We start from the raw sequence: 26,280 nt of genomic DNA, 5'->3' as shown, positions 1-26,280 counted from the left end.
TGCACCTCACAGGCCAGTAAGAAACAGGCCCTTTAATTGGAGATTTTAAAGGTTACAAGTTATAGCTTTAACTCCTTCTGAGACAGCATCCGTTTCTCAAGAGGCCTGAGCAGGAAGCTCCAGGAGAACCAAGCATGCGGAACTGCTCAGGGACGTCCACTGGGAAGCCTGGTGTCCACTCCCACCTGCTTGGCCCCTGGAACTGGGGCCCCCGGAGCTGGCCAGGCCGTGGGGCGCCAGAGAGCACAGCACCCTAGTGGCCAGCATGGAGCTTCTGGACCGGGTGAGCTGTCTTGAGCCTCAACCACCCAGGTCAGGAGGTCTGGGAGGCCACCTGCCTCCAGCCCTCCCCACCCGGACAAGTTCAGGGCACAGTCTCAGCCGGGGGGTGGCCCCGCAGGATGTCGAGGTCCAGCATCACGGAACCCAGCAGCCCGCGGCGGAAGGTCTGGAGGAAGTCACGGGCTGCCGCGGGATAGTTAGGCTGAATAACGTTCACGTTACCTGGGGCACGGGAGGGTTCAGTGAGGAAGGAGCCTTCACAGCAGGATGAGCCCAGCCCTTACCCACCTGAGGGACCAGCCCTAAGAGGCTCCAGGATGGCATCAGGGAAGCCCAGGGAACGGGGTCACACTCAGAAAGAAAACAGCTTGAGCTGTGCTGCCCGGAGCCTCCAAGGCCAGGCATGTGAGGCCTGCAGGTGTCCACCTAGCACTGCCCAACACGCGGCAGGGCTGGTCTCACCCTCGGAAGCCTGGACTACGAGCCCTTCCTCGCCAGAACTTTCTGTAGCTCCCCTGCCCTGAAACCCATGCCCAGAAGACCCACCCACATGCTCCTTGAGACGTTCCTCTCCTCACTGCCTCCTCCAGGGATGGCCGGGGTCCCCCGGGGTGATGGGGTGAGGCTCCGGTGCCCATGTCAGCGACCTCACTCACCCGTGCCCGTGAGCACCTTCACCTTCTGCGTCTTCCCCAGCTTCACAGCCACACTCTTCAGCACACGCTCTATGTTGTCACAGGCACTGCCCAGGCCGTAGTGCTGCACATACCTGTGCATAGGCTACAGGTCAGCGCCAGGGGGCCCAGCACTGACACTGCGCAGACAGCCAGGCCGGGCCCTTCCTCCTGAATGCCACAAAAGCCATGGCCAGGCACCTCCTGTGGGTGACAGTGACTGCGGCACTGTGGATGACCAAGATGAGACTGCAGGTGACTGGTGCTGGGCCCCGGGAGAGAGCCACTGTATAAGAATCATCCCTGAGCTTTGTCCTGTGTGGCCACGGCCAGCAGCATGGGGGGCGGCTCCCACCACCGGAGCCCTTGCTGCAGCAGGAGGAGTAACAGCTGTTCACATACACAGGCTTCATTCACCCTATCCAGGGCGGGACAGGCAGGCATCTGTGCAGGCCCAGGTCCTGGAAACTAAAAGAGTAGCACAGCGGACCATCTGCAAACACACACTGTTTGCTGCTAAGGATGGCACTCCGTGACTTCCAGGCAGCCAGTACACCTGCATCCTCTCCACCCAGCTGGGTGTTTGAGCGGTGTTTTCCTAGCACAGGGACCAGCATGGGCTGACTAGGCACCCACCGCTGCTAAGCGTTACCCAGTGATTGTCACGGGCACTCTGACTCCTCACAGTGCAGGCTCTGGGCAGAGAGGCCTGGAGGGAAAGGCCAGCACAGAGCAGCCACTCACAGGGACAAACACCGCCCTAAGCCTTGGGAGCCCGACTAACCCAGACCCAACACTCTCCCAACCTTCCTGACAGCCAGGGGTGAGGGGAACCTGTCTCGTGGCTCCCACGAGGACAGGCTCAACCTTGAGGAGGCTGGTGCCCTCGGACCCGGTCACAGCATGAGCCGGTAACACAGAACTCACCCCAAGGCCCAGTATAGCAAGACATGAGCTCAGAGGCCATGGGAGCACCAGAACCCTGAGTAACACAGGTTCTAAATCTAACTTCTGGGAGGCACCAAGCATGAACTCTGAATCAGCAGCCTCAAGGGCCCCCTGGTGCTCCAAAAAAGCTGTCCCAGGAGAGAGGAGCAAGCCTGGAGGAGGCGCCCCGGACCACCCCCCGAGACCTGCCAATGGTAAGAACTCCTGAAAGGACCGGACTGTTTCCAACAACCTAACTGTCCCACAACAAAGCTCAAGAATTTTTACAGGAATGTAGATAGCCATCACCTAACAAGGTGAAACTCAAAATACATGGCATCCAGCCAGGCACGGTGGCTCACGCCTGTAATCCCAGCACTTTGGGAGGCCAAGGTGGACGGATCACTTGAGGTCAGGAGTTCGACACCAGCCTGTTCACCAATATGGTGAAACCCTGTCTCTACTAAAAATACAAAAATTAGCCAGGTGTGGTGGCACATGCTTGTAATCCCAGCTGCTTGGGAGGCTGAGGCAGGAGAATTGCTTGAACCCGGGAGGCGGAGGCTGCAGGGCTGAGATTGTGCCACTGCACTGTAGCCTAAAAAGAAGAAAAGTGTGTGTGTGTGTGTGTGTGTGTGTGTGTGTGTGTGTGTGTGTGTGTGTGTGTGTGTGTGTGTGTGTGTGTGTGTGTGTGTGTGTGTGTGTGTGTGTGTGTGTGTGTGTGTGTGTGTGTGTGTGTGTGTGTGTGTGTGTGTGTGTGTGTGATCCAAAAATTGCCAGGCCTACAAAGCAAAAAAACAGACGCCCTAATGAGAAGAAAAATCAGTCAACTCAAACTGACGCAATGTTAGAATTACACAAGACATTAAATCTAAGCTGAAACACGAAAGATATTTTTTAAAACGATCCAAACTCAACTTGCAGAAGTGAAAACTATGAAAACTACTGAGTGGGATGAACAGCAAATTACACATTGCAGAAGTAAAGATGAGTGAACCTGAAGACACAGCAACAGAAACCGCAAAACAGGCACAAAGTTTTACTGAGCTGCGGTGGGGCAAAGCCAAGCAGCCTGAAACCCGCATGCCTGACACCCACGTGCCTGACACCCGCGTGCCTGATAACTGCGTGCCTGACACCCGCCTGCCTCACACCCGCCTGCCTGACACCCACGTGCCTGACACCCGCCTGCCTGACACCCGCCTGCCTGATAACTGCGTGCCTGATACCCGCCTGCCTGAGGTCCTGAGGAGTAGAGGGACAGAAAAAACACCTGCAGATATGAAGTTTCAAAATGATGCAAATTTCATGAAAACTACAAAGTCCCAGATCCAAAAATCTCAATGAACTACAAGCACAAGGAACACACAGAAAACCATACCAAGGTCCATCGTAATCAAGTTGCTCAAAAGCACCGAGAGACAGAAAATCCTGGAAGCAGCAGAGGAACAAACAAAGACAACCACAGACGGCTCATCAGACACCACGCAGGTGACAAAGGGAGACCAACCCCTCTCAAGCACTAAAAAACCCTGTCAATCTGGAATTCTACATGTAGAGAAAATATCTTTCAAAACAAAGGTGAAATAAAGACATCTTCAGACAACCAAAAGCTGAAAGAATTCATCACCAGCAAACCTGCCTTACAATACATGTTAAAGGAAATCCTTCAGACAGAAGTAAAATCACACCAGAAGGAAACCTGGACCTACACAAAGAAATGAGAAGGTGTGGATGGTAAACTGATGGGGAAATATATACAACTTTTTTTCTGGTATTTTATATTTCTTTAAAAGATAACTGTATGAAGGAAAGAAAGTACATCTGGAGGTTATAAAATACGTAAAGGTAAAATATATCACGATGATGATGGCACAAGGATCAGGATAGAAAAACAGAAATGCATTATTGTAAGGTCATCACTTAAAGACATACTAGACACCCTAAAGCAACCTCTCCCAAAAGTTGTAGACAATAAGCTAACAAAGATACAGTAGAATCATTTAAAAATATTCAATCCTAAAGAGGCAAGAGAGAGGAAAAAAGAGAACAAAAATTGAGACAAATGGGCCGGGCACAGTGGCTCACACCTGAAATCCCAGCACTTTGGGAGGCGGGTGGATCACCTGAGGTCAGGAGTTCAAGACCAGCCTGGCCAACATGGTGAAACTCCCATCTCTACTAAAAATACAAAAAAAAATTAGCCAGGCGTGGTGGCTCATACCTGTAATCCCAGCACTTTGGGAGGCCAAGGTGGGTGGATCACCTGAGATTAGGAGTTCAAGACCAGCCTGGCCAACATGGTGAAACCCCATCTCTACTAAAAATACAAAAACAATTAGCTGGGCGTGGTGGCAGGCACCTGTAATCCCAGCTACTCAAGAGACTGAGGCAGGAGAATCACTTGAACCCGGGAGGTAGAGGTTGCAGTGAGCCGAGATCGCACAATTGCACTGCAGCCTGGGTGACGAGAGCAAAACTCTGTCTCAAAAAAAAAAAAAAAAAAAAATTGAGACAAATGGAAAACAAATTTGCAAGATAATAAATTTAAATTTATAAATAATCACATTAAGTGATTAAATGTAAATAGCCTAAATACCTAAAAGACAGAGACTGTCAGACTGGATAAGCAGCAAGATCCAACAATAAAAAGCAGTAGAGACTGTAAGAAACACATTTTAAATATAAAGATATAAATATGCTAAAAATAAAAGGACAGAAAGATACGCCATGTTACTGTTAATCAAAATAAGCTGGAATGGGCCGGACGCAGAGGCTCATGCCTATAATCCCTGCACTTTGGGAGGCCGAGGCGGGCAGATCACTTGAGGCCAGGAGTTCGAGACCAGCCTGGCCAACATGGTGAAACCCCCTCTCTACTACAAATACAAAAATTAGCCAGGCATGACGGCGCATGCCTGTCATCCCAGCTACTAGGGAGGCTGAGGCGTGAAAATCACTTGAACCCAGAAGGCGGAGGTTGCAGTGAGCCAAGATTGTACCTCTGCACTCCAGCCTGAGAAACAGAGTGAGACTCTGTCTCAAAAAAACAAAAGTGGTGGCTATATTAATATCAGACAAGACAGATTTCAGAGCAGAGAATATTCTGAAGGATAAAAAAAGATCATTTCATAATGATAAAGGCATCAAATTATCAAGAGGACGTAACAGTCTCCTGAGCGTTTCTGTATCTAACAGCAGAGCTTCAAAATACACGAAGCCAAAACTGAACAGCAAGAAAAAACAGAAATTCAGTTACAGTGGGAAATTTCAATACCCCTCTCACAATAATTGGTAGTACAAATAGAAAGTTAGCAAAGTAGAAATAAAAAAATAAATATCAAATGGAAATCAATGACATAAAAAACAAAGACAACAGAAAGTCAATGAAACCAGAAGCTGATTCTTTGGGAAAAAATCAATAAAATTAATAAGCCTCTAGCCAGACTGTTCTCTTCAACCTGATAAAGGGCATGTAAGAAACACCCATACCTAATACTGCACTCAATGGTAAGAGACTAAAAGCTTCCTACCTTAGATCAGGAACAAAAAAAGATGTCTGTTCTCACCACATCTCAAGTACTAAAAAAACCTGTCAATTGTATTGAAGACTGTAGCCAGTGCAATAAAGCAAGAAAACAAAATATGGCATCTGGACTGGAAAAAGTAAGATGATCTTTATTTGCAAATGACATAATTGTCTAGATAAAAAATCTAACTGGAATCTACAAAGAGCTAATAGAATGAATAAATGAGTTTAGCAGCGTTACAAGATACGAGATCAATATACAAAAATCAATTCTACTTCTATATACTAGCAATGAAAAATCAAAAGTGAACATAAAAACAATACCATTTATAATAGCATCAAAAATATTAAAGAGTTAATAGAGGGAATGACATCACCAAATAGAGAAGTAGAAGCAATCTGGCTTCACTCACCCTCTCAAAGAAAACCAAAACCAAACATCCAGCACCAAGAATATCACCAGCAATATTCCAGAACTCAAATCTGAGGATGAGACCAGAGAAGTGAAAAAAACTCCAGGCAGAAAGTAAGCTGCAAAAAACCTCTAAGCAAACATCCAAGAAAAAAAAAAAAAGCCAGACAGGAAAGCCTGGATAACAAATCCTTCAATGCAAAACCACAGACATATGTGCACAAGAAATAACAGCTAATGGAAAACCGTGACCTTCTCAAACAGACAAAGCAAAGAGCCAGTGACCAACCCTAATGAGATGGCAACGTGTAAGCGCTCAAATCAAGAATTCAAGATAACAGTTAAAAAAAAACTCAGCAAACTCCAATAAAACACAGAAAAACAATTCACAAATTTGTCAGACAAATTTAACAGAGATTGAAATTTTTAAAAAAAACAAACAAATCCTGGAACTAAAAAATACATTTGCTGATCTGAAAAACATATTAGAGGCTCTCAACAGCAGAATGGACCAAGCAGATGAAAAAATCAGTGAGCCTGAAGACTGGCTATTTGAAAATATATAGAAGAGGGAAGAGAAAAAAGAAAAAAAAATGAAAAGGAATGAAGAACACATGCAAGATACAGAAAACTGCCTCAGAAGAGCAAACCCAGGAATTACTGGGGTTCAAGAAGGAACCGAGCAAGAGGAAGGGGCAGAAAGTTTATTCAAAGAAATAATTACTGAAAAATTTTCAAACCTTCAGAAAGACATAAATGTCCAGGTACAGGGAGGTCAGAGATCACCAAACAGATTTAATCCAAATAAAACTACCCTACAGAATATACTAATCAAACTCTCAAAAGTAAAGGACAAAGAAAGAATCCTACAAGTACTAAGTAGTACAAGTAGTAAGAGAAAAGCAGCAAATATATTTATAAAAGAGCTCCAATGAATCTGGCAACAGACTTCTCTAGGAAATCTATATAGGCCAGGAGGCAGTGGGATGATATATTCAAAGTGCTGAAGGAAAAAAAAAAAAAATGCAACTGTCAACTGAGGACACACCTTCAAACATGAAAGAGTAAAGCTGAGGGAATGCATCAGACCCAACTTACAAGAAATGCTAAAAAAAAGTTCTTCAATCTGAAAGAAAAAGACACTAATGTACAAAAAGAAACATGTGAAGTATAAAACCCACTGGGAAAAGTAAACACACAGATTCAGAATAATACTGTGAATGTGGTGTGCATTCATTCACATCTCTAGTGTGAAGACTAAAAGAAAAATGTATCAAAAATAACAACTAGAGCAACCTGGAAAGAGAGAGCCAATATAAAATAAATAAACTGAAATAACAAAACGTGAAAATTTGGGGGAAAGATGGAGTTAAAGTACAGAATTCTTTAGTTTCTCCTTTGTTTCTATTCTTTCCTCTGTGATCACAGATAAGGTGTCATGTGTTTAAAATGATTGTTTTTTAAGAGAGGGGTCTCACTCTGTCACCCAGGCTGAAGTGTGATGGCACAATCATAGCTCACTGCAGCCTCAAACTTCTGGGCTCCAGCAATCCTCCTATCTCAGCCTCCTGAGTACCTAGGGTACAGTCACAGAGCACCACGCCCAGCTAAAATAACTAAATAACTTGTTATAAATATAAAATGCTTTTTGTAAGCCTGATGGTACACTACATATAATATATAGACTAAAAATACAAAGCAACAAATTAAAACGGAGAAAATCTCTTAACCACCACATGCGAAGGAAGACAGTAAAAAAGGAAGAGAGGAGTTACAATCAGAAAACAAGCAACACAATGGCAATATTAAGCCTTTATCCATAATAATATTGAAAGCAAATGTACTATATTCTCCAACTAAAAGACATCGAGTAGGCCAGGCACAGCGGCTCACGTCTGCAATCCCAGCGCTTTGGGAGGCCAATGTGGAAGGATCATCTGAGGCCAAGAGTTTAAGACCAGCCTCGGCAACATAGCAAGACCTCACCTCCACAAAAAATAAATAAATAAATAAAACAGCCAGGTGTGGTGGCACACGCCTGTAGTCCTAACTATCAAGAGGCTGCGGTGGGAAGACTGCTTGAGCCCAGGAGTTCAAGGCTACAGTGAGCTATGATCACACCACTGCACACCAGCCTGGGCAACAGAGTGAGACCCTGTCTCAAAAACAAGCAAAAAACACAGAGTGGCTAAATGGATTAAAAAAAGATCAAACTATATGCTACCTATAAGAAACCGACTTTACCTATAAAGACATACACAGACTGAAAGTCAAAGGGTGGAAAAACATATTCCATGTAAACAGAAACCAAAAAAAAAAGAGCAGGAATAGCTATACTTACAGATGACAGAACAGACTAAAAGTCAAAGACTGCAAAAAGAGCAGGAGCAGCTATACTTACACAAAATAGACTACAGGTCAGACTGTAAAAAGACACAGAGAAAGTCACTATACGATTGATAAAGGGGTCAATTCAGCAAGAAGATATAACAATTATAGATATCTATGCACCCAACACCAGAGCACCCAGATATATAAAGCAAACATTGATAGATTGAAAGCGAGAGGCAGACTGCAATACAATAATAGTAGGAGGCTTCAACACCCCCTCTCTGTAGGGTGTTTCCAGCCAGAAATCAACAGAAACACTGGAGTGAAACTACATGCTAGATCAAATAGGTCTAACTGACATTTACGGAACATTTCACCCAACTGCTGCAGAACACACATTCTTCTCATCAGCACATGGAACATTCTACAGAATATACCATATGTTAGGCCACAGAACAAGTTTCAACAAATCCAAACAAATGGAAATCTTATCTTTTCTGACTCGATGAAATAAAACGAGAAAGCAGTAACAAGAGGAACCTCAAAAACTACACAAACACATGGAAATTAAACAACACACTCCTGAATGATCAATGGGTTAATAAAGAAATTAATAAGAAAATTTTTAAATTTCTTCAAACAAACGGAAACGGAAACACAATATATCAAAGTCTATGGGATTCAGCAAAAGTGTTGCTAAGACAGAAGTTTATAGCAACAAACACCTACACTAAAAAAAGCAGACTTCAAATAACCTAACCATGAACCTCAAGATACCAGAAAAGTGAGAGCAAACCAAATCCAAAACTAGTAGAAGAAAAGAAATAACAGACATCAGGAGACCAGAGCAGAAATAAATGAAATTGAGATGAAAAAAAAATACCAAAGATCAATGAAACAAAAAATTATTTCAAAAACATAAACAAAATCCACAAACATTTAGCTAGAATTTAAAAAAGAGAAGATCAAAATAAATAAAATCAGAAAACGAAAAAGGAGACATTACAACCAATACCACAGAAATACAAGGGCTCATTAGGGACTACTACAAACAACTACACAGCAACAAACTGGAAACCCCAGAAGACATGGATAAATTCCTGGATGCAAACACCCTGCAAGACTGAGCCACGAAGAAATGAAAAACCTGAACAGACCAATAATAAGTAACAAGATCAAAGCAGTAATAAAACGTCTTTCATCAAAGAAAATCCCAGGTCCTGATGGCTTCACTGCTGAACTATCAAACAGTTAAGGAAGAACTACTATCAACTGTACTCAAACTATTCAAAAAAACTGAAGCGGGGAACACTTCCAAAGTCACTGTACATAGCATTATCCTGCTACAAAAACCAGACAGGGATACGGCAGAAAAATAAAATGACAGGCCAATATCCCTGATGAACACAGATGCAAAAATCCTCAACAAATGACTAGCAACCCAAATTCAACAACATGTTACAAAGATCATTCACCACGATCAAGTGGGATGTGTCTCAAGGTTGCAAGGATGGTTTAACATATGCATATCAATAAACATGTAACATTAAACAGAACCAAGGAAAAAAAACAATCATTTCAACAAATGCTGAAAAAGCATTCAATAAAATTCAGCATCGCTTCATGATAAAAGCTCTCAGCAAACTGAGTATAGAAGGAACACACCTCAAAACAATAAAGGCCACGCATGACAAACCCACAGGCAACAGTACATTGAACAAGGAAAAACAGCTTTTCCCCAAGATCTGGAACAACACACAGATGCCCATTTCTACCACTTTTATTCAACAGAATACTGGAAGTCCTACCCAGAACAATTAGGCAAGAGAAACAAATAAAAGTCACCCAAATTGGAGAGAAAGAAGTCAAAATTATCCTTATTCACAGATGACATAATCTTATATTGGGAAAAACTGAAAAGATTCCACCAAAAAACTATTAGAACTGATAAAAAGGTTTCAGTAAAGTTGCAGAATTCAAAACCAACATAAAAAAATCAGCAGCAGGTAATCGGAAAAAGAAATCAGGCCAGGCACGGTGGCTCACGCCTGTAATCCCAGCACTTTGGGAGGTCAAGGCAGGCGGATTACCTGAGATCAAGAGTTTGAGACCAGCCTGACCAACATGGAGAAACCCCATCTCTACTAAAATTACAAAAAATGAGCTGGGTGTGGTGGCACACACCTGTAATCCCAGCTACTCGGGAGGCTGAGGCAGGAGAATTGCTTGAACCCAGGAAGCAGAGGTTGCGGTGAGCCAAGATCACGCCATTGCACTCCAGACTGGGCAACAAGACCGAAACTCCATCTCAAAAAAAAAAAAAAAAAAAAAAAGAAAGAAATCAAGAAAATCCCATTTATAATAGTTACAAAATATAAAATACCTAGGAATAAATCTGACCAAAGAAGTGAAAGATCTCTACAAGGAAAACTATAAAACTCTGATAAAAGAAATTGAAGAGGACACATAAAAAATAGAAAGATATTCCATGCTTATCAGTCAGAAGAGTACTGTTAAAATGTCACCACCCAAAGCAATTTACAGATTTAATGCAATCGTTATCAAAATAGCAATGACACTCTGCAAAGAAACAGAAAAACAATCCTAAGATTTGTATGGCACCACTAAAGGCCCCAAATAGCCAAAGCAAACCTGAAGCAAAAAGAACAAAGCTGGAGGCATCACACTACCTGACTTCAAAATATTTGTAGTAACCAAAAACAGCATGGTACTGGCATAAAACACATACACAGAACAGTGGAACAGACCAGAGAACCCAGAAATACATCCACACATTTACAGCCAACTCACTTTCGACAAAGGTGCCAAGAACATACAATGGGGAAAGGACAGTCTCTCCCATAAAGAGTGCTGGTTAAACTGGATAACCACAGGCAGAATGAAACTAGACCCCATCTCTCCCAATATACAAAACCAAATCAAAAGGGATTAAACACTTAAATCTGGCCGGGTGCAGTGGCTCACGCCTGTAATCCCAGCAGGATTACAGGCTGAGGCAGGTGGATCACGAGGTCAGGAGTTCAAGACCAGCCTGGCCAAGATGGTGAAACCCCATCTCTACTAAAAATAAAAACTTAGCCAGGTATGGTGGCGGGCACCTGTAGTCTCAGCTACTTGGGAGGCTGAGGCAGAGAACTGCTTGAACCCAGGAGGCAGGGGTTGCAGTGAGCCGAGATCGTGCCACCGCACTCCAGCCTGGGTGACAGAGCGAGACTCCTTCTCAAAAAAAAAAAAAAAAAAAAAGACTTAAATCTAAGACCTGAAACTTCAAAACTACTAGAAGAAAACATAAGGGAAACGCTTCTGGAAATTGGTCTGGGCCAGATTTTTTTTGTATAAGACCTCAAAAGCACAGGCAACAAAAGCAAAAAAAAATAATAATAATAATAAGCAAATGTAAAAAAATTTACATCAAGCTGAAATGCCTCTGCACAGCAAAGGAAACAATCAGCAAGCCAGGCATGCTGGTATGTGCCTATAATCCCAGCTACTTGGGAGGCTGAGGCAGGAGGATCTCTTGAGCCCAAGAGTTCAAGGCTGCAGTGAGCTATGATCGCACCACTGCACTCAGCCTGGACAGCACAGCAAGACCCGAAGCAAGAAACGAAACTATCAAAGCACTGAAGAGATAATCTACAGAATAGGAGAAAATACCTGCAAACTACCCAACAAGGAATCAATAATCAGATTATAAAAGATTCAACTCAACAGCAAAAAAACAAGTAACTTTATTAAAAATATCTGCAAACTACCCAACAAGGAATTAACCAGATCATATAAGCAATTCAACTCAACAGCAAAAAAACACATAACTATTTAAAAATGGAGAGATCTGAATAATTATTTCTCAAAAGAAGACATACAAATGGCCAACAAGTGTATGAAAAAATGCTCAACATGACTAATCACCAGAGAAATGCAAATCAAAACCACAATGAGATTTCATCTCACCCTAGTTAAAATGGCTTTTATTAAAAAAGACAGGGAATAGCAGATGCTGTTGAGGATGTGGAGAAAGGGGAGCCGTTGTACACTGTTGGTGGGAATGTAAGTTAGCAGAGCTACTATGGAAAACAGTATGGAGGTTCTTCAAAACACTACAAATAGAACTGCCATATGATCCAGCAATCCCACTACTGGGTATAGACCCAAATAATGGAAATCAATATACTGAAGAAATGCTGCACTCCCATGCTCATGGCAGCACTACTCACAATAGCCAAGATATGCAATCTACCTAAGTGTCCATCAAACGGTGATGGATACAGAAAATGTGGTACATAAAACACAATGAAATATTAGCCATAAGAAAGGACGAAATCTTGTCATTTGCAGTAATACAAACAGAACTGGAGGTCATTCTGTTAAGTGAAATAAACAGGCACAGAAAGACAAATAATGCATGTTCTAACTCAAATGTGGGAGCTAAAAACGTGGACTTCACGAAGACAGAGAGCAGACTGGTGATTACCAGAGGTGAGGGGGAAGAGGGGATGAATAGAGGTTGATTAATGAATAGTTCGGTAGGGTGACTACAGTTAACAGGAATCTACAGTATATTTCAAATACCAGAAGAGAGCAATTCAAATGTTTCCAGCATGAAGATAAATGTTTGGGATGATGGATATCCCAATTACCCTGATCTGATCATTACACATTGTATGACTGCATCAAAATATCATAGGTACCCTGAAAACATCTATTTTGTATCAAAAGATAAATCTTAGCATTAAAAGTTTAAAAAGAGTTAAATATAAATCTTACAAAAGGTATAAAAGACCTAGTACTGTAAACTACAAAACACTGCAAAGAAAAACTAAAGACCTAAATAAATGAAGAGATACACTGTATTCACGGGTCAGAGACTCAGTGTTACAATATTGTCAATTCTTCCCCAGACTGACCTATAAATTCAGGGGAATCTGCCACCCAGCCTCAAGAAAAACAGGGATTTTTGTAGCAACTGACAAAGTGACTGAAAAATGCATGAGAATGCAAAGAACCAGGAAAAGACAAAGCAATTTTGACAAAGAAGAGTGGGGGGTACCAGCACTGCCTGATTTCAAGTCTCATATTAAATTAGAAGCAGTTACCAAGACGGTCGGTCACACAGAAAAGTGACACAGGAAGAGTCCACAAACAGACCCACATATATATGGACAACTGATTTGCGACAAAGATGCAAAGACAATTCAGCGGAGAAAAGACAGTCTTTGCAACAAATGTTTCCGGAACAACTGGTTCTCCATGTGCAAAAAAAAAGAACTTCAATCTGCAGCTTGTACCATATACCAAAAAGTCAAAAAGGATCATAGCCCTAAATGTAAAACCTAAAACTATCTATCTTCAATGAGGAAACCCTTGTGACCCTGGTTTAGGCAAAGATTTCTTAGATACGACAACAAGAGTACTCTGGAAAAGATCTAGCTGATAAACTGGACTGCATGACAATTAACAATTCTCCTCCTCGGAAGACACTGTTAAGAGGACTGAAAATACAAGGCACAGACTTAAAGAAAGTTATTTACAAACCGTATCTCTGATTAAGGACTTGCATCCAGAATATATTAGAAAAAGATTACAGGCTGGGCATGGTGCCTCATGCCTATAATCCTAATGCTTTGGGAGGCTGACGCGGGCAGATCCCTTGAGCCCAGGAGTTCAAGACCAGCCTGGGCCACATGGGGAAACCCTGTCTCTACAAAAAATACAAAAATTAGCTATGTGTGGTGGCACATGCCTGTAGTCTCAGCTACTTGGGAGGCTGAAGTGGGAGGATCGCTTGAGCCCAGGAGGTCAGGCTGCAGTGAGCTGAGACTGTACCACTGCACTTCAGCCTGGGTAACTGAGACCCTGTCTCAAAAAAAAAAAAAAAAAAGATGAAAACTCAACAATAAGAAAAGAAACAATTCAGTTAAAAAAAAAAAAAAAAAAAGGAAAAGGATTTGAACAGACATTTCTCCAGAGAGGGATGACAAATAAGCACATGAAGATGCTCAATGTCACTGTCATCAGGGAAATGCAAATTGAAATGCTATGCGACACCTCTACATGCCCGCCCGTCAGACAGGCGAAAGTTAAAAGACTGATCTTAGAGAAACTGAAGGACTCATTCCCTGCTTGCTGGCATATAAAACAGTGTAACTACCTTGGAAAACAACGTGGCGGTTTCTTAAAAACTCAAACATATGCCTCCCCTATGATCCAGCTACTCTACTCCTAAGTATTTACCCAAGGGAAACGAAAGCCCGTGTCTACACAAAGACCCGTCGGTCCATGAATGTTCACAGCAAGGGAAACGAAAGCCCGTGTCTACACAAAGACCTGTCGGTCCATGAATGTTCACAGCAAGGGAAACGAAAGCCCGTGTCTACACAAAGACCCGTCGGTCCATGAATGTTCACAGCAAGGGAAACGAAAGCCCGCGTCTACACAAAGACCTGTCGGTACATGAATGTTCACAGCAGCTTTATCTGCAATAGCCAAAACCTGCAAACAACTCACATATCCATCAACAGGTGAAGGGATAAACTGCAGCGCACGTGGACACTGAAACTGCCTGGCAACAAAAAGGATGAGTGACGGACAACACGCTACGACACACGGTGATCACGCAACAATCGTGCCGAGTGACAAATCGACAAGAGTGCACATCCTGTGTGATTCCATCTACATGGAATTCTAGAAAACCCAAAGCAACCTACAGGGACAGAAGACGGCTGCCTGGGCTCGGGGAGGGGCAGGGAGGAGTGATCACGAAAGAGCACAGGGACTGGGGGTGACGGGAACGCTCGTTTCCTTGATTTCACGAAGGAGGAGCAGGGACTGGGGGTGACGGGAATGCTCGTTTTCTTGATTATGTGTTGCTTTCACAGACGTAGCCATACTCCCAAACTTGTCCAACTGGACACTTTAAATGATGTGCAGGTTACTGTGTTTATAATACCTTTATAATGCTGGGGTTTTTTTTGTTTGGTTTTTTTTCAAATGAGGTGACTAGGAGGAGGGGCCCCAGCTGCCCTGCATTCACGGCACTCACCCAAAGCGCTGGTGTTTGTTGAGGGTGTACAGCAGGTAGTCAGCCATGGTCTCCTCCCCGACTAGGTGGTCCAGCACCGTTCCTGTGGAAGCAGCAGCCGAGGTGAGCACTGGAAACAGCCACATTTATGCTCCTGCCAAGCTCAAACACATCCCTTCCAGTCCTAGCCCAAAGACACCATGTCGTAAGGAAGAGGCCACCCACTGACAAAGACACTAACCCAGAGGACGGCACTCGGCTGTGGTCCCGGCCCCCACTCCTGCCTGGCACCTGTGACCAACCTCTCTGCCCTGGTCTGTCAACTCGGCTGTGGTCCCAGCCCCCACTCCTGCCTGGCACCTGTGACCAACCTCTCTGCCCTGGTCCGTCAAATGGGGAAAGCGAAAGCCACTCATGGGGCAGGGTGTAATGGTGACCAGTGCCTGTCAGCTGTGCACTACTACAGCTCTCACACTAAGCTTCGAGGAATGTCTGGCAGCAACCAGGTCAAAGGCAGTAACAACTCCAGTCTAGGGACCCTGTGCCAAAGCCAGCCCTAAAGGTGGGGTGGGCAGGGGCCCCGGCCCCGGCCCCGGCCCCGGCCCCAGCCCCAGCCCCAGCCCCAGCCCCGGCTCACCACACAGGGCCAGCTTCAGGCCTGTCTCCACACTTTCAATCCGAGGAGCCAGCACGCCAGGAGTGTCCAACAGGAACAGCAGGGGCCGCTCAGAGACCTGTGTGGGCACAGAGGGCATCATCAGGCCGCAGTGGCAGCCTCCCACCCAGGTGGGCCACTCAGGAAGCCTGGGCAGCCCCTGGCACCCAATGCTCCGAGGAAGGCCACGGGGACCCAACCCCATGGCAGCGTCACTCTCACCAAGCTCTAGGGTTCCCCAGAGGATCTAATTCCCACTTAATTTGGAGAATAAATAAAAGCGTCAGGTCCCAACAGCTTGTCTTCTGCTCCCAAGGAGAACACAAGGAAGGGAGTGGAGGGTGCGGGGGGTGGGGGGGTGGGGCGCCACACTCAGGTCTGTCCTGACCACTGCATGGCCCTGGACAGTGGCCTCCTCATTTGGAAATGGGAAAAACAGCGTGCCTTCCCCAAAGGTTTGGTGTAAAGACTATGAGGACTGTGGAGTAAGGGCAGGGGCAGTGCCTGCCCCGGGGGTGCTCAGCAGGGACACTGAGTGGAGGGGAGGGAAGCGTGGTCAGCAGCTGGAAGCCATGCAGAGGTCGGCAGGTGCCAGACGCCCGCAGAGCTCTTGACAGAGTGCTGGGCCTGGCCCCTAAGGACTCCACCTGAATTTTGGACATCACAGCTCTGGTGATCCCAGGCTCGCCACCCACCCTGGTGGCTTTTCCTGTAGGAAAAGGAGAAAAGGAGGCTCAAATGTATACTAAACACAGAAGCTGCAGAACAAGCAGGGAGACGTATGTAACAAACACATCTGGCCAGCCAAGCAGGGAGACTATGTAACAAATGCAACTTACCAGCCAAGCAGGGAGACTATGTAACAAACACATCTGGCCAAAATGGAAACACCTAAAAGCCAGATGAGCTTCCCAAGGCTATAATTTGTTTCACTTTCAGTCCCAAACCAGCTCACAGCAAGGGCACTTTCCAAGCCACAGAGAGACTGAGATTCTTCAACAAATGCACCAGAATTTAACTCCCCAAGACTGGAAAGGCACTGTCAGACTGCAGAGGTCAGACAAGAGCTGCTCCTTCCACGCGGTCCCCCACCTCCCTCCTGGACCCACCCCTGCACCCCAAGGTCAGCCTGCCTCCCACAGCACTGTCCACAGGGGGCTAGCTGCTCTAGGACCCAGCTCAGGGTGTGTCCCAAGGAGAGGCCACTCCACTGTGGACAAACAACGCAAGAATAAAAAATGCAAGTGTCCATCCAAATGAATGGACAAGACAGGATGTGGTCTGTACACACAACGGGGTGATCAGCCTTAAAAAGGGATAAAATTCTGACACTCAGGACAACACAAACAAACCTTGAGGACATCACGATCGGTGACATCAGCCAGTCACAAAAGGCAAGTACTGTGAGTCAGTCCACTTGGAGGAGGTAGTTACAGTCATCGAATTCACAGACAGAAAGTGGAACGAGGGGTGTAGGAGGCTGGGGGAGTGACTCTTTGTATTTACAGAGTTTCATTTTCAGGTAACCAAAATATTTGAAAATAGTGGTGCTGGCTGCATAACCCTATAAATGCACTTAATACCACTGATAAAAAATAACATGCTTAAAAATAAACTTAAAAGAATAAATGACTGTAACAACTCTCCAATAAGCACCAAAAACACCCTCTCTGTAAAATAATAGTTCACCGTAGTTTAAAGCCTTCAGATTTGCACATCATGAATGGGTTTGTTAATAAATACCTTATTAATGTGAAAAATGAAGCCAATAAGGACTTGAATTAAACTTGAAAACACTTAAGAAAAAGAGCCCATGGGGCAGTGAAGGGTGCTCGGGGCTCCTGCTGTGAATCAGAGTCTGAGAACAGGCACGGAGGAAGAAGAGGAGCGCCTGCAACTCCGGAGTCCAGGAAACCTCCAGCAATGGCAAGGCGGACGCCATCGAGGAATGGCCTTGCAGCCTCCCTGCCTGATAACCCAGCCCCATCTACTTCACACGCTTTGAATTCTCTGGATCAAAGGGAGTCTGTTTTTTTGTTTTGTTTTTTTTTTTGAGACGGAGTCTCGCTGCGTCGCCCAGGCTGGAGTGCAGTGGCACAATCTCGGCTCACTGCAAGCTCCGCCTCCTAGCTTCACGCCATTCTCCATTCTCCTGCCTCAGCCTCCCGACTAGCTGGGACTACAGGTGCCCACCACCACGCCCACCTAATTTTTTGTATTTTTAGTAGAGACGGGGTTTCACCGTGTTAGCAAGGATGGTCTCGATCTCCTGACCTCATGATTCGCCCACCTTGGCCTCCCAAAGTGCTGGGATTACAGGCGTGAGCCACACACCCGGCCAAAGGGATTTAAATAAATGAACAAATATCAAAGTTTAGAAAAGCCATTCTCATGTTAAAGATTTTAAAAGAGAGAAAAATTAAGTGTGAAATTCACAGCAGAACGACCTGATCCCACTGTTCAGCCCTCCTGTGAACTGGACTGAACGAGACAAGATGTGCTGTGGGACAGCGGGGTCAGCAGAAGACTGGCGGTGCTCCTCGGGCACGTCCCCTCCGGGAAAGATGGAGGCGTCAGCACATCAGCCACACGCACCAGTACCTTTCCTGAGGTGATCAGCCACACGCGCCAGTACCTTTCCTGAGGTGCTGCCTCCGGAGGGAGTTGATGAGGGAGGACTTGCCCACGTTGGGGACCCCGATGACCATGATACAGTACTCCAGGTTCTGCGCAGGCAGAGAGAGGGGTCACAGGGCCCACCCTGGCCGCTAGAGCCTGAGACTCTGCAACCCCACCCAGGCAAGGGGACCCCAGGCCAGGCCAGCTCAGGGAAGAAGGGAGGTTAACGCAGAGGCTCTGCCCACCCAGCGGGGACAGCCTCAGCCCTTTCCACTTAAGAGAATCAGAGGACAAAGGAGGGGCCTCCCTGCCTGGGGTGCAGCACCTTCTCCTTGGAGAGGCCAGGCAGGAGGGGCTGGCCCATCCCACGCCCGCCTCCCACTCCCAGCTCTGGGCCCCACCAACCAACCTCTCTTCGGTGGTAGCGGTAGCTTCTCCCAATCAGTTCAGTGACCATCGGGATGATCTGCAACAAACACCCACTCATGGAGCCACCCCAGGTCGGATGTCTGTGCACTGACCTGCTCCTTCTGCCACCTCAGAACAGGATTAGGGGTTCCAGTGTCTCCACTTTCACATATCCGTTAGGAAAACAGAGACCTCATATCCAGAATTCTACCCAACATTTCATACGCAAACTGGGCGTCACCTTTCATCTGGAGGTAGCAGACGCAAGTATCTGGTGTTGGGAAACTGGAGTTCTGTCTCCAGGTCACAGATGTCAGACTGAGCTCTGGGGCCGGGGACCACCTATGCCCGTCCCCTCCCATCAAAAACAAGCAGGGCAGACCCGGGGCTTCAGTGACAGCTGTGACTGTAACTACCTTTTAATGAAGAAACACATCAAGCCAGAAAATTCTACCACATACAACTGGAAACATGAGCTACCTGAGTCTCCAAAAGACTGTGACCACCTACAACCCTGGAATGCGTCTACAGCCTGACCTTGTGCCCTCAGTACAGGGAGACTAGACGCACTTGCCCCAGGAGGTCGCATCCATGTGTGGCAGCTGGAAACCAACATCTAGGATCTTTTCCAAAGCTCTGCTTCTTACTAAAGCATAAAACAGTTTATAATGCTCCTCAAACCTACTGAAGCAGAAGCATCAGAGAGAGCACAGACGAAAAGCCTACCTGCTTGACATTTTCATCCTTTACACAGTTGGTAAAAATGACATTTTTTAAGCCTTCTCCTTCTAAGTGTTGCATAATTTTCTGAAAGACACAAAACATTTCCATTTTACTTTTTTTACTGGAGTCTCGGCTCTGTCACCCAGGCTGGAGTGCAGTAGCGCAATCTCGGCTCCCTGCAACCTCCGCCTCCCTGGTTCAAGCGATTCTCATGCCTCAGCCTCCCGAGTAGCAGGGATTACAGGCATGTGCCACCACGACCAGATAATTTTTGAATTCACTGGCCTTAACATGCAGTGAAACCAGTGCAAAGCTGTATCATATTTCTAAACATCAGTGTTGTTAATCATCTGACCTAAAATATGACTGATGCTTAAATCAGCAAGTCCTTCACTGATTCAGCTGGTTTTATTTAGTTGTCCATCAAGATGGCACGGATGGAGAGATCAAGCATAAGACACACACCTGAAGCCACACACTCTGGGTAGTAAATGTACTTGGGTGTCCCTGCTCAGGGAGGCTGAAGGCAGGGCCACCCAGAGGCAAGTCTACCTCTCTCCCGATTCTTCAGAAGCACTGGCCTTTCTCTGACCAGGTCAGACACTGCTGTGCCCTATACTAGACGGCCACCCACCAGTCTACAAAAAGTCGCATTTTCAAAGGCAGGAGTTGCCACTGATATGACGTAAAAGTACCAACTAGTGAAAACCCTTGCGATGATTTAAAAAAAAAAAAAAAACCGGCCGGGCGCAGTGGCTCACGCCTGTAATCCCAGCACTTTGGGAGGCCGAGGCAGGCGGATCACCTGAGGTCAGGAGTTTGAGACCAGCCTGGCCAACATGGTGAAACCTTGTCTCTACGAAAAATACAAAATACAAAAATACAAAAATTAGCTGTGTGTGATGGCACACGCCTGTAATCCCAGCTACTCGGGAGGCTGACAGGAAAACTGCTTGAACCCAGGAGGTGGAGGCTGCAGTGAGCCGAGATCACGCTATTGCACTCCAGCCTAGGCGACAGCAGCAAAACTACATCTCAAAAAATAAAAAAAAAAAGACTGGGGGCAGAGGGGGGGTCCATTTCTATATTTACTCAAAAGAAAGCATAAACATCAGCTGTGTGGGACAACAGGCCAGTTCCATAGTTCCATGTCTGTGTTTTTCTTTTTGTTTTAACCTCCACACACCTCACCCAGGGTCACCTGCACCCCTGACTCTGCTCTTTGCCTTCGAGAAATCCTTTAGCTCCTTTGGGCCTCCCAGCAGCGCTCTCAGCTTCTGAAATCCCAAGATGTGCACAAGCTGGCTGGCAGACAAGCCCTTGGTTCACAGCAGCAAACCGGACACCTGGGGCACCACAACCACCACAGAAGACCTCAGACCAGACTGGCCTCATGTGGCTACTAAAACTAATTCAGCATAATGTGAAAGTCACGTGGCAGTAGACACAAGTCAGGTGCTCACAGGCGGCCATGTGAGACACAGCAGACACAGAGACCCCATCAGCAAGGAAAGGTCCACAGTGCCACTGCGGCCACCACTCGGGCTCTGGCAGCACAGCCTGGCCACTTCCCACAGGAGACGCACTGTAGGGTCCAGCCCCACAGGGTCAGTGGGTTTTTCTCCCCATGTGCGGAGACGAGAGACTATAGAAAATAAGACACAAAGGCTGGGCGTGGTGGCTCACACTTGTAATCCCAGCACTTTGGGAGGCCAAGGAGGGTGGATCACGAGGTCAGGAGATTGAGACCATCCTGGCTAACACAGTGAAACCCCATCTCTACTAAAAATACAAAAAAACTAGCTGGGCGTGGTGGCGGGCACCTGTAGTCCCAGCTACTCGGGAGGCTGAGGCAAGAGAATGGCATGAACCCAGGAGGCGGAGCTAGCAGTGAGTCGAGATTGCACCACTGCACTCCAGCCTGGGTGACAGAGTGAGACTCTGTCTCAAAAAAAAAAAAAAAAAAAAGAAAGAAAGAAAATAAGACATAAGACAAAGAGATAAAAGACAGCTGTGCCTGGGGGACCACTACCACCAAGACGCAGAGACCGGTAGTGGCCCCGAATGTCTGACTGTACTAATATTTATTGGATACAAAGCAAAAGGGGCAGGGTAAAGAGAGTGAGCCATCTCCAATGATAGGTAAGGTCACGTGGGTCACGTGTCCACTGGACAGGGGGCCCTTCCCTGCCTGGCAGCCGAGGCAGAGAGAGAGAGACAGCTTATGCCATTATTTCTGCTTATCAGAGACTTTCAGTACTTTCACTGATTTTGCTACTGCTATCTAAAAGGCAGAGCCAGGTGTACAGGGTGGAACATGAAGGTGGACTAGGAGCGTGACCACTGAAGCACAGCATCACAGGGAGACGGTTAGGCCTCTGGAAAGCTGTGGGTGGGCCCGACTGATGTCAGGTCCTCCACAAGAGGTGGAGGAGTAGTCTTCTCTAAACTCCCCTGGGGAAAGGGAGACTCCCTTTCCTGGTCTGATAAGTAGCGGGTGTTTTTCCTTGACACTGATGCTACCGCTACACCATGATCCGCTTGGCAACAGGCGTCTTCCCAGACGCTGGCGTTACCGCTAGACCAAGGAGCCCCCTGGTGGCCTGTCCGGGCATAACAGAAAGCTCACACTTGTCTTCTGGTCACTCCTCACTATGTCCCTTCAGCTCCTATCTCTGTATGGCCTGGTTTTTCCTAGGTTATGATTGTAGAGCGAGAATTATTATAATATTGGAATAGAGTAATTGTTACCAACTAATGATTAATGATATTCATATACAATCATATCTACGATCTATATCTAGTATAACTATTCTTATTTTATATATTTTATTACACTGGAAAATCTTGTGTCCTCGGTCTCTTGCCTTGGCACCTGGGTGGCTTGCTGCCCACAACTCACTGACCACTTGGGTTCTGGCAGCACAACCTGGCCACTTCCCACAGGAGACGTGCACTCCCTGGGTGTCCGGGTCACGAACCACACACTGGGGGGCACGCCATATGAGAAACAATGCTGGCACACTTCCACAAAGCAAAGGGCTGTTTCTAAAGCAGAGCCTGCCTGGGCAAACCGACAAGTGTGCGTCCAGCAACTCTTCCGTTAGAACAAGTGACCCAGGGAAAACACAGCCACACTGCGGAAGGCGTCCGAGAGAAAGGCCTTTACCTGCTGCTCTGTAAGATCTGCCAAGTCCATCTTGTTGAGGACCAGCAAGTGAGGCTTAAGCCCAAGGGTTTCCTGAAACAGAGGGTTGCGGCCTGAAAGTGGGATGTGGCAAAATTAAGGTAAAAATTTCTCCAAAGCTTTACCAGCCAACCAACTTTTTTTCTTGCCATCAGTGAATGAATCATCACGTTTTGCCAATTCATTCCTCAAGTACAGAAGGAAAGCCCCAGTTGGCAGGAACATTTTACATTTAAACAGAGGTTTCATAGCCTATCTAGAGAATTCCACTGCTGCACCATACCGTCAGGCTTGAGTGAACCAGATATATGTATTAACAATGAAGTTTCAAAGACACGCAGTCTGGACCCCACACCACAGATTCTGATTAACTGGTCTGGAAAGGGGCCTAGCAATTCGTATTTTTAAAAGCCTCCCCAGGTAATTCTAATGTGTAATATGACTTCAGGCAGAGGGGCCTCCCCTGCTCTGTGAAAGGATATCCGGGCATCGTGGACCTCGATGATACAGTCCACCAGCTTCAGGCTGCTCTGCATCTTCTTCAGCCCTGGAAAACAGAAGGACGCCTCAGCAAAGGGGCTCACAACCTTTCTAGAGTGATCGATTCAAGCTGAACCGTCCAGAATGACACGCCACCATAAATAACCTAAAAAGACTACATCTGAGTGAAGAGTACTAAGTAATGGTAACAGATAACATCCGCTGAGCGCTTCCTCCAAGGTCCACACCCTCAGAATGGGAGACTGGGAGGCGCCCTGCCAGAGGGTGGGCCACGTGTCAAAAGCCAGATGCGGTCTTCACCACCTGACTCATGGCTGACTCTGGGTGGAATATTTGACTTCCATGGGTCGTTTTTTTGTTTTTTGAGACGGAGTCTTGCTCTGTCACCCAGGCTGGAGTGCAGTGGCGCGATCTCGGCTCACTGCAACCTCCGCCTGCCAGGTTCAAGCAATTCTCCTGCCTCAGCCTCCCGAGTAGCTGGACTACAGGCACGCGCCACCATGCCCGGCTAATGTTTTGTATTTTTAGTAGAGACGCGGTTTCACCATGCTGGCCAGGATAGTCTCAATGTCCCGACCTGGTGATCTGCCCGCCTTGGCCTCCCAAAGTACTGGGATTACAGGCGTGAGTCACCGCGCCGGGCCTTTCCACGGATCTTAATCTCGGCTATAAAACAGAGTAACACTAGCTCATTAGGCCCTGCTACCTCGTGGGGATGACGATAGTCCCCTAACCAGGAATACCACACACAACCAAGATAACAATGCTTCCAGTTTTCTTCCCCTCCAGTGTTGTCCGAAGACGGAGGACACAGCCTCAGACACCCACACGGGCCCTTCTTCCCCTCGGCCTCCAGTGCACGCGGAGCCAACGCAGGAGTCGCCATTACAACACCTAGAGGGGCTGGGCCGGCCCCAGAGGTCTTCTTGGGGCCGAACTGTGACAAACAGTAAGAATTACCAAAGACGTTTAAACAGGAGAACGACTCAAAATATCAGTTAAAGCTGAACAGGTGCCTTCATACCCACTGTTTCATCTATAGTCCCCAAAAGACTCAGAAAAGTCTATCCTGTCAAGAACATGTGGAAACGGAGGCTTCGGGGGATTAAAGGGGCAGAAGGCACTTGCTGGGAACAGAGGACAGGGGCGACAGGCCAGAGGTCGGTCAAGCAGGCCCCGGGTCCCAGGCTGCGCTGCGGGAGCACTCGCGGGAAACGGCCTCTCCCGCAGCTGCGCAGGGGAAGGGGTTCCGGCGGCTCCGGGAGCGGGTGAGACCGGGAAAGGAGGGGAGACGAGGGAGAAGGGGCGGGGCCAGCCCAGGACGACCGGGACAGGCAGGCGACTGCCGAAACGGGGGTGGGAGGGAAGCAGAGGCGCCGCGGCCGTGGGCATGACCTTGCCCCTCCCCGCCGTGCCTCACCCTTGGCCATGTGGCCCGGGAACCAGCGCGCCACGTCGCGACCACGCAAGGGGAAGTCCTCCCGCCAGGCGGCCTGGGCGGCGCTGCACAGCGCGCGCGGTGTCAGTCTCATGGCGGCGCCGTCCCCGGAAACGCTCCAGCGGCTGACCTCCTCTGCGCCGCCGCGACCCGCCGCTGAGGTTCCGGCGCTGCGGGCTTCCGGCGCTCCCTGGGCCCGCAGCACGGCCCGCGCGTGCGCACGACGTTGCCTCCGCCCCCGGCGAAGCCCGGAGTGGGCGGGGCCCGGGCCCAGAGGGAGGGACGAATAGTGGGCCGGGCGCCGCGGCGGGATTACAAGGAAACCCCGGGGACGGGGTGGGTTCCTGGGTTTTGTGGGTTTAAGTAATTCGCAGATTTATTAACATTCATTAAATATTAAAAATCATCGTTCTCCCTTAAGCATATCCTGAGTATAAGTGTAAAAATTTAGCAATCTCTTTTTACAATTTGGTTAAAATCTCTCAAATACTTTAAATTTACCTTGTAAATGTAATCTCTTCATTTTCTTTTTAAGTACTTCAGGGTTTTTGTTTGTTTTGTTTTGTTTGAGATGGAGTCTCGGCTTTGTTGCCCAAGAGTGCAGTGGCACGATCTCGCTCATTGCAACCTCCAACTCCCGAGTTCAAGGGATTCTCCCACCTCAGCCTCCGGAGTAGCTGGGATTACAGGCGCCTGCCACCACGCCGGCTGATTTTGTATTTTTAGTAGAGATGGAGTTCCACCATGTTGGCCAGGCTGGTCTCAAACTCCTGACCTCAAGTGATCTACCTGTCTTGGCCTCCCAAAATGCTGGGATTACAGGCATGAGCCACCGCACGCAGCCTCATGTACTTCAGGGTTTAATATAACAAATAAACTGTTTCCAAATACTGACTGCAGTTCTGCTAAATTAAACCAATTAATACAATGAGGCTGAAATATTCTCCACTGTCCAAGACTAGACATAAATGTAGTCGGATTTCAACTCTAAATCAGCAGTCAGCAACTGCTCAATTGCACGTTGCATTACAAGAGTATTACTCTACCGGAATTTTTATTTTTAAGACGGGAGTCTCACTCTGTCGCCAGGCTGGAGGGCAGTGGCGCAATCTTGGCTCACTGCAACCTCCGCCTCCCGGGTTCAAGCAATTTTCCTGCCTTAGCCTCCTGAGTAGCTGGGACTACAGGTGTGCACCACCACGCCCGGCTAATTTTTTTGTATTTTCAGTAGAGATGGGGTTTCGCCGTGTTGGCCAGGCTGGTCTCGAACTCTGACCTCAGGTGATCTGCCCACCTCAGCCTCCCGAAGTGCTGGAATTACAGGCATGAGCCATGGCACCCAGCCTCTACTGGAATTTTTTAAACAAGCTACTGAAATACCAAACATGCTCAAATTCTAAGTACAAAAATATTGCCATGGTTCTGATGTTCTTAAACCACCTAATACCCTAATGCCTAGCTGTAAACATTTTTGGGCATTAGAGACGTGGCCCCTCCGTGGAAGACAGAAGCCTCCCAGGTGGTTTCTGGGCTGAGTGGGGCAGTCAGGGCCTCC

The 26,280-nt window shown here is 46.9% G+C and overlaps 1 protein-coding gene across 4 annotated transcripts; it reads right to left on the bottom strand.

Annotated features, from left to right (window-relative positions):
• On the bottom strand, positions 1-24,956 carry MTG1 (mitochondrial ribosome associated GTPase 1). Of its 4 annotated transcripts, none has more exons than XM_054435133.2 (11): positions 24,708-24,956; positions 23,269-23,333; positions 22,769-22,873; positions 19,603-19,683; positions 18,878-18,934; positions 18,485-18,575; positions 16,497-16,558; positions 15,832-15,928; positions 15,216-15,297; positions 939-1,051; positions 1-504 (listed from the first exon to the last, which is right to left on the bottom strand). In XM_054435133.2, the coding sequence occupies exons 1-11, from the start codon at positions 24,817-24,819 to the stop codon at positions 365-367; spliced, it is 1,005 nt and encodes a 334-aa protein (XP_054291108.1). In that variant the 5' UTR covers positions 24,820-24,956; the 3' UTR covers positions 1-364. The 4 variants fall into 4 exon arrangements, with proteins under 4 accessions (XP_054291108.1, XP_063526498.1, XP_063526497.1 ...); XM_063670428.1 differs by having other exon boundaries at positions 23,269-24,224; positions 24,312-24,724; XM_063670427.1 differs by lacking the exon at positions 24,708-24,956 and adding an exon at positions 24,312-24,666.
• Positions 24,957-26,280: the final 1,324 nt, after the last annotated feature.

Source organism: Pongo pygmaeus, chromosome 8 (assembly GCF_028885625.2).
Source record: "Pongo pygmaeus isolate AG05252 chromosome 8, NHGRI_mPonPyg2-v2.0_pri, whole genome shotgun sequence".
Lineage (NCBI taxonomy): Eukaryota > Metazoa > Chordata > Mammalia > Primates > Hominidae > Pongo > Pongo pygmaeus.
Note: the sequence above shows the minus strand (reverse complement) of the source record. Positions and strands in the feature narration are given on the sequence as shown.

Excerpts from the sequence above, each read along its gene's own strand:
- MTG1 (XM_054435133.2), bottom strand. The coding sequence starts at position 24,819 with ATGAGACTGACACCGCGCGCGCTGTGCAGCGCCGCCCAGGCCGCCTGG. Across the intron at positions 23,334-24,707 it reads CCCGGGCCACATGGCCAAGG|GGCTGAAGAAGATGCAGAGC; the intron begins GTGAGGCACGGC and ends TCTGTTTTCCAG. Across the intron at positions 18,576-18,877 it reads ACCGCTACCACCGAAGAGAG|AACCTGGAGTACTGTATCAT; the intron begins GTTGGTTGGTGG and ends CTGCCTGCGCAG.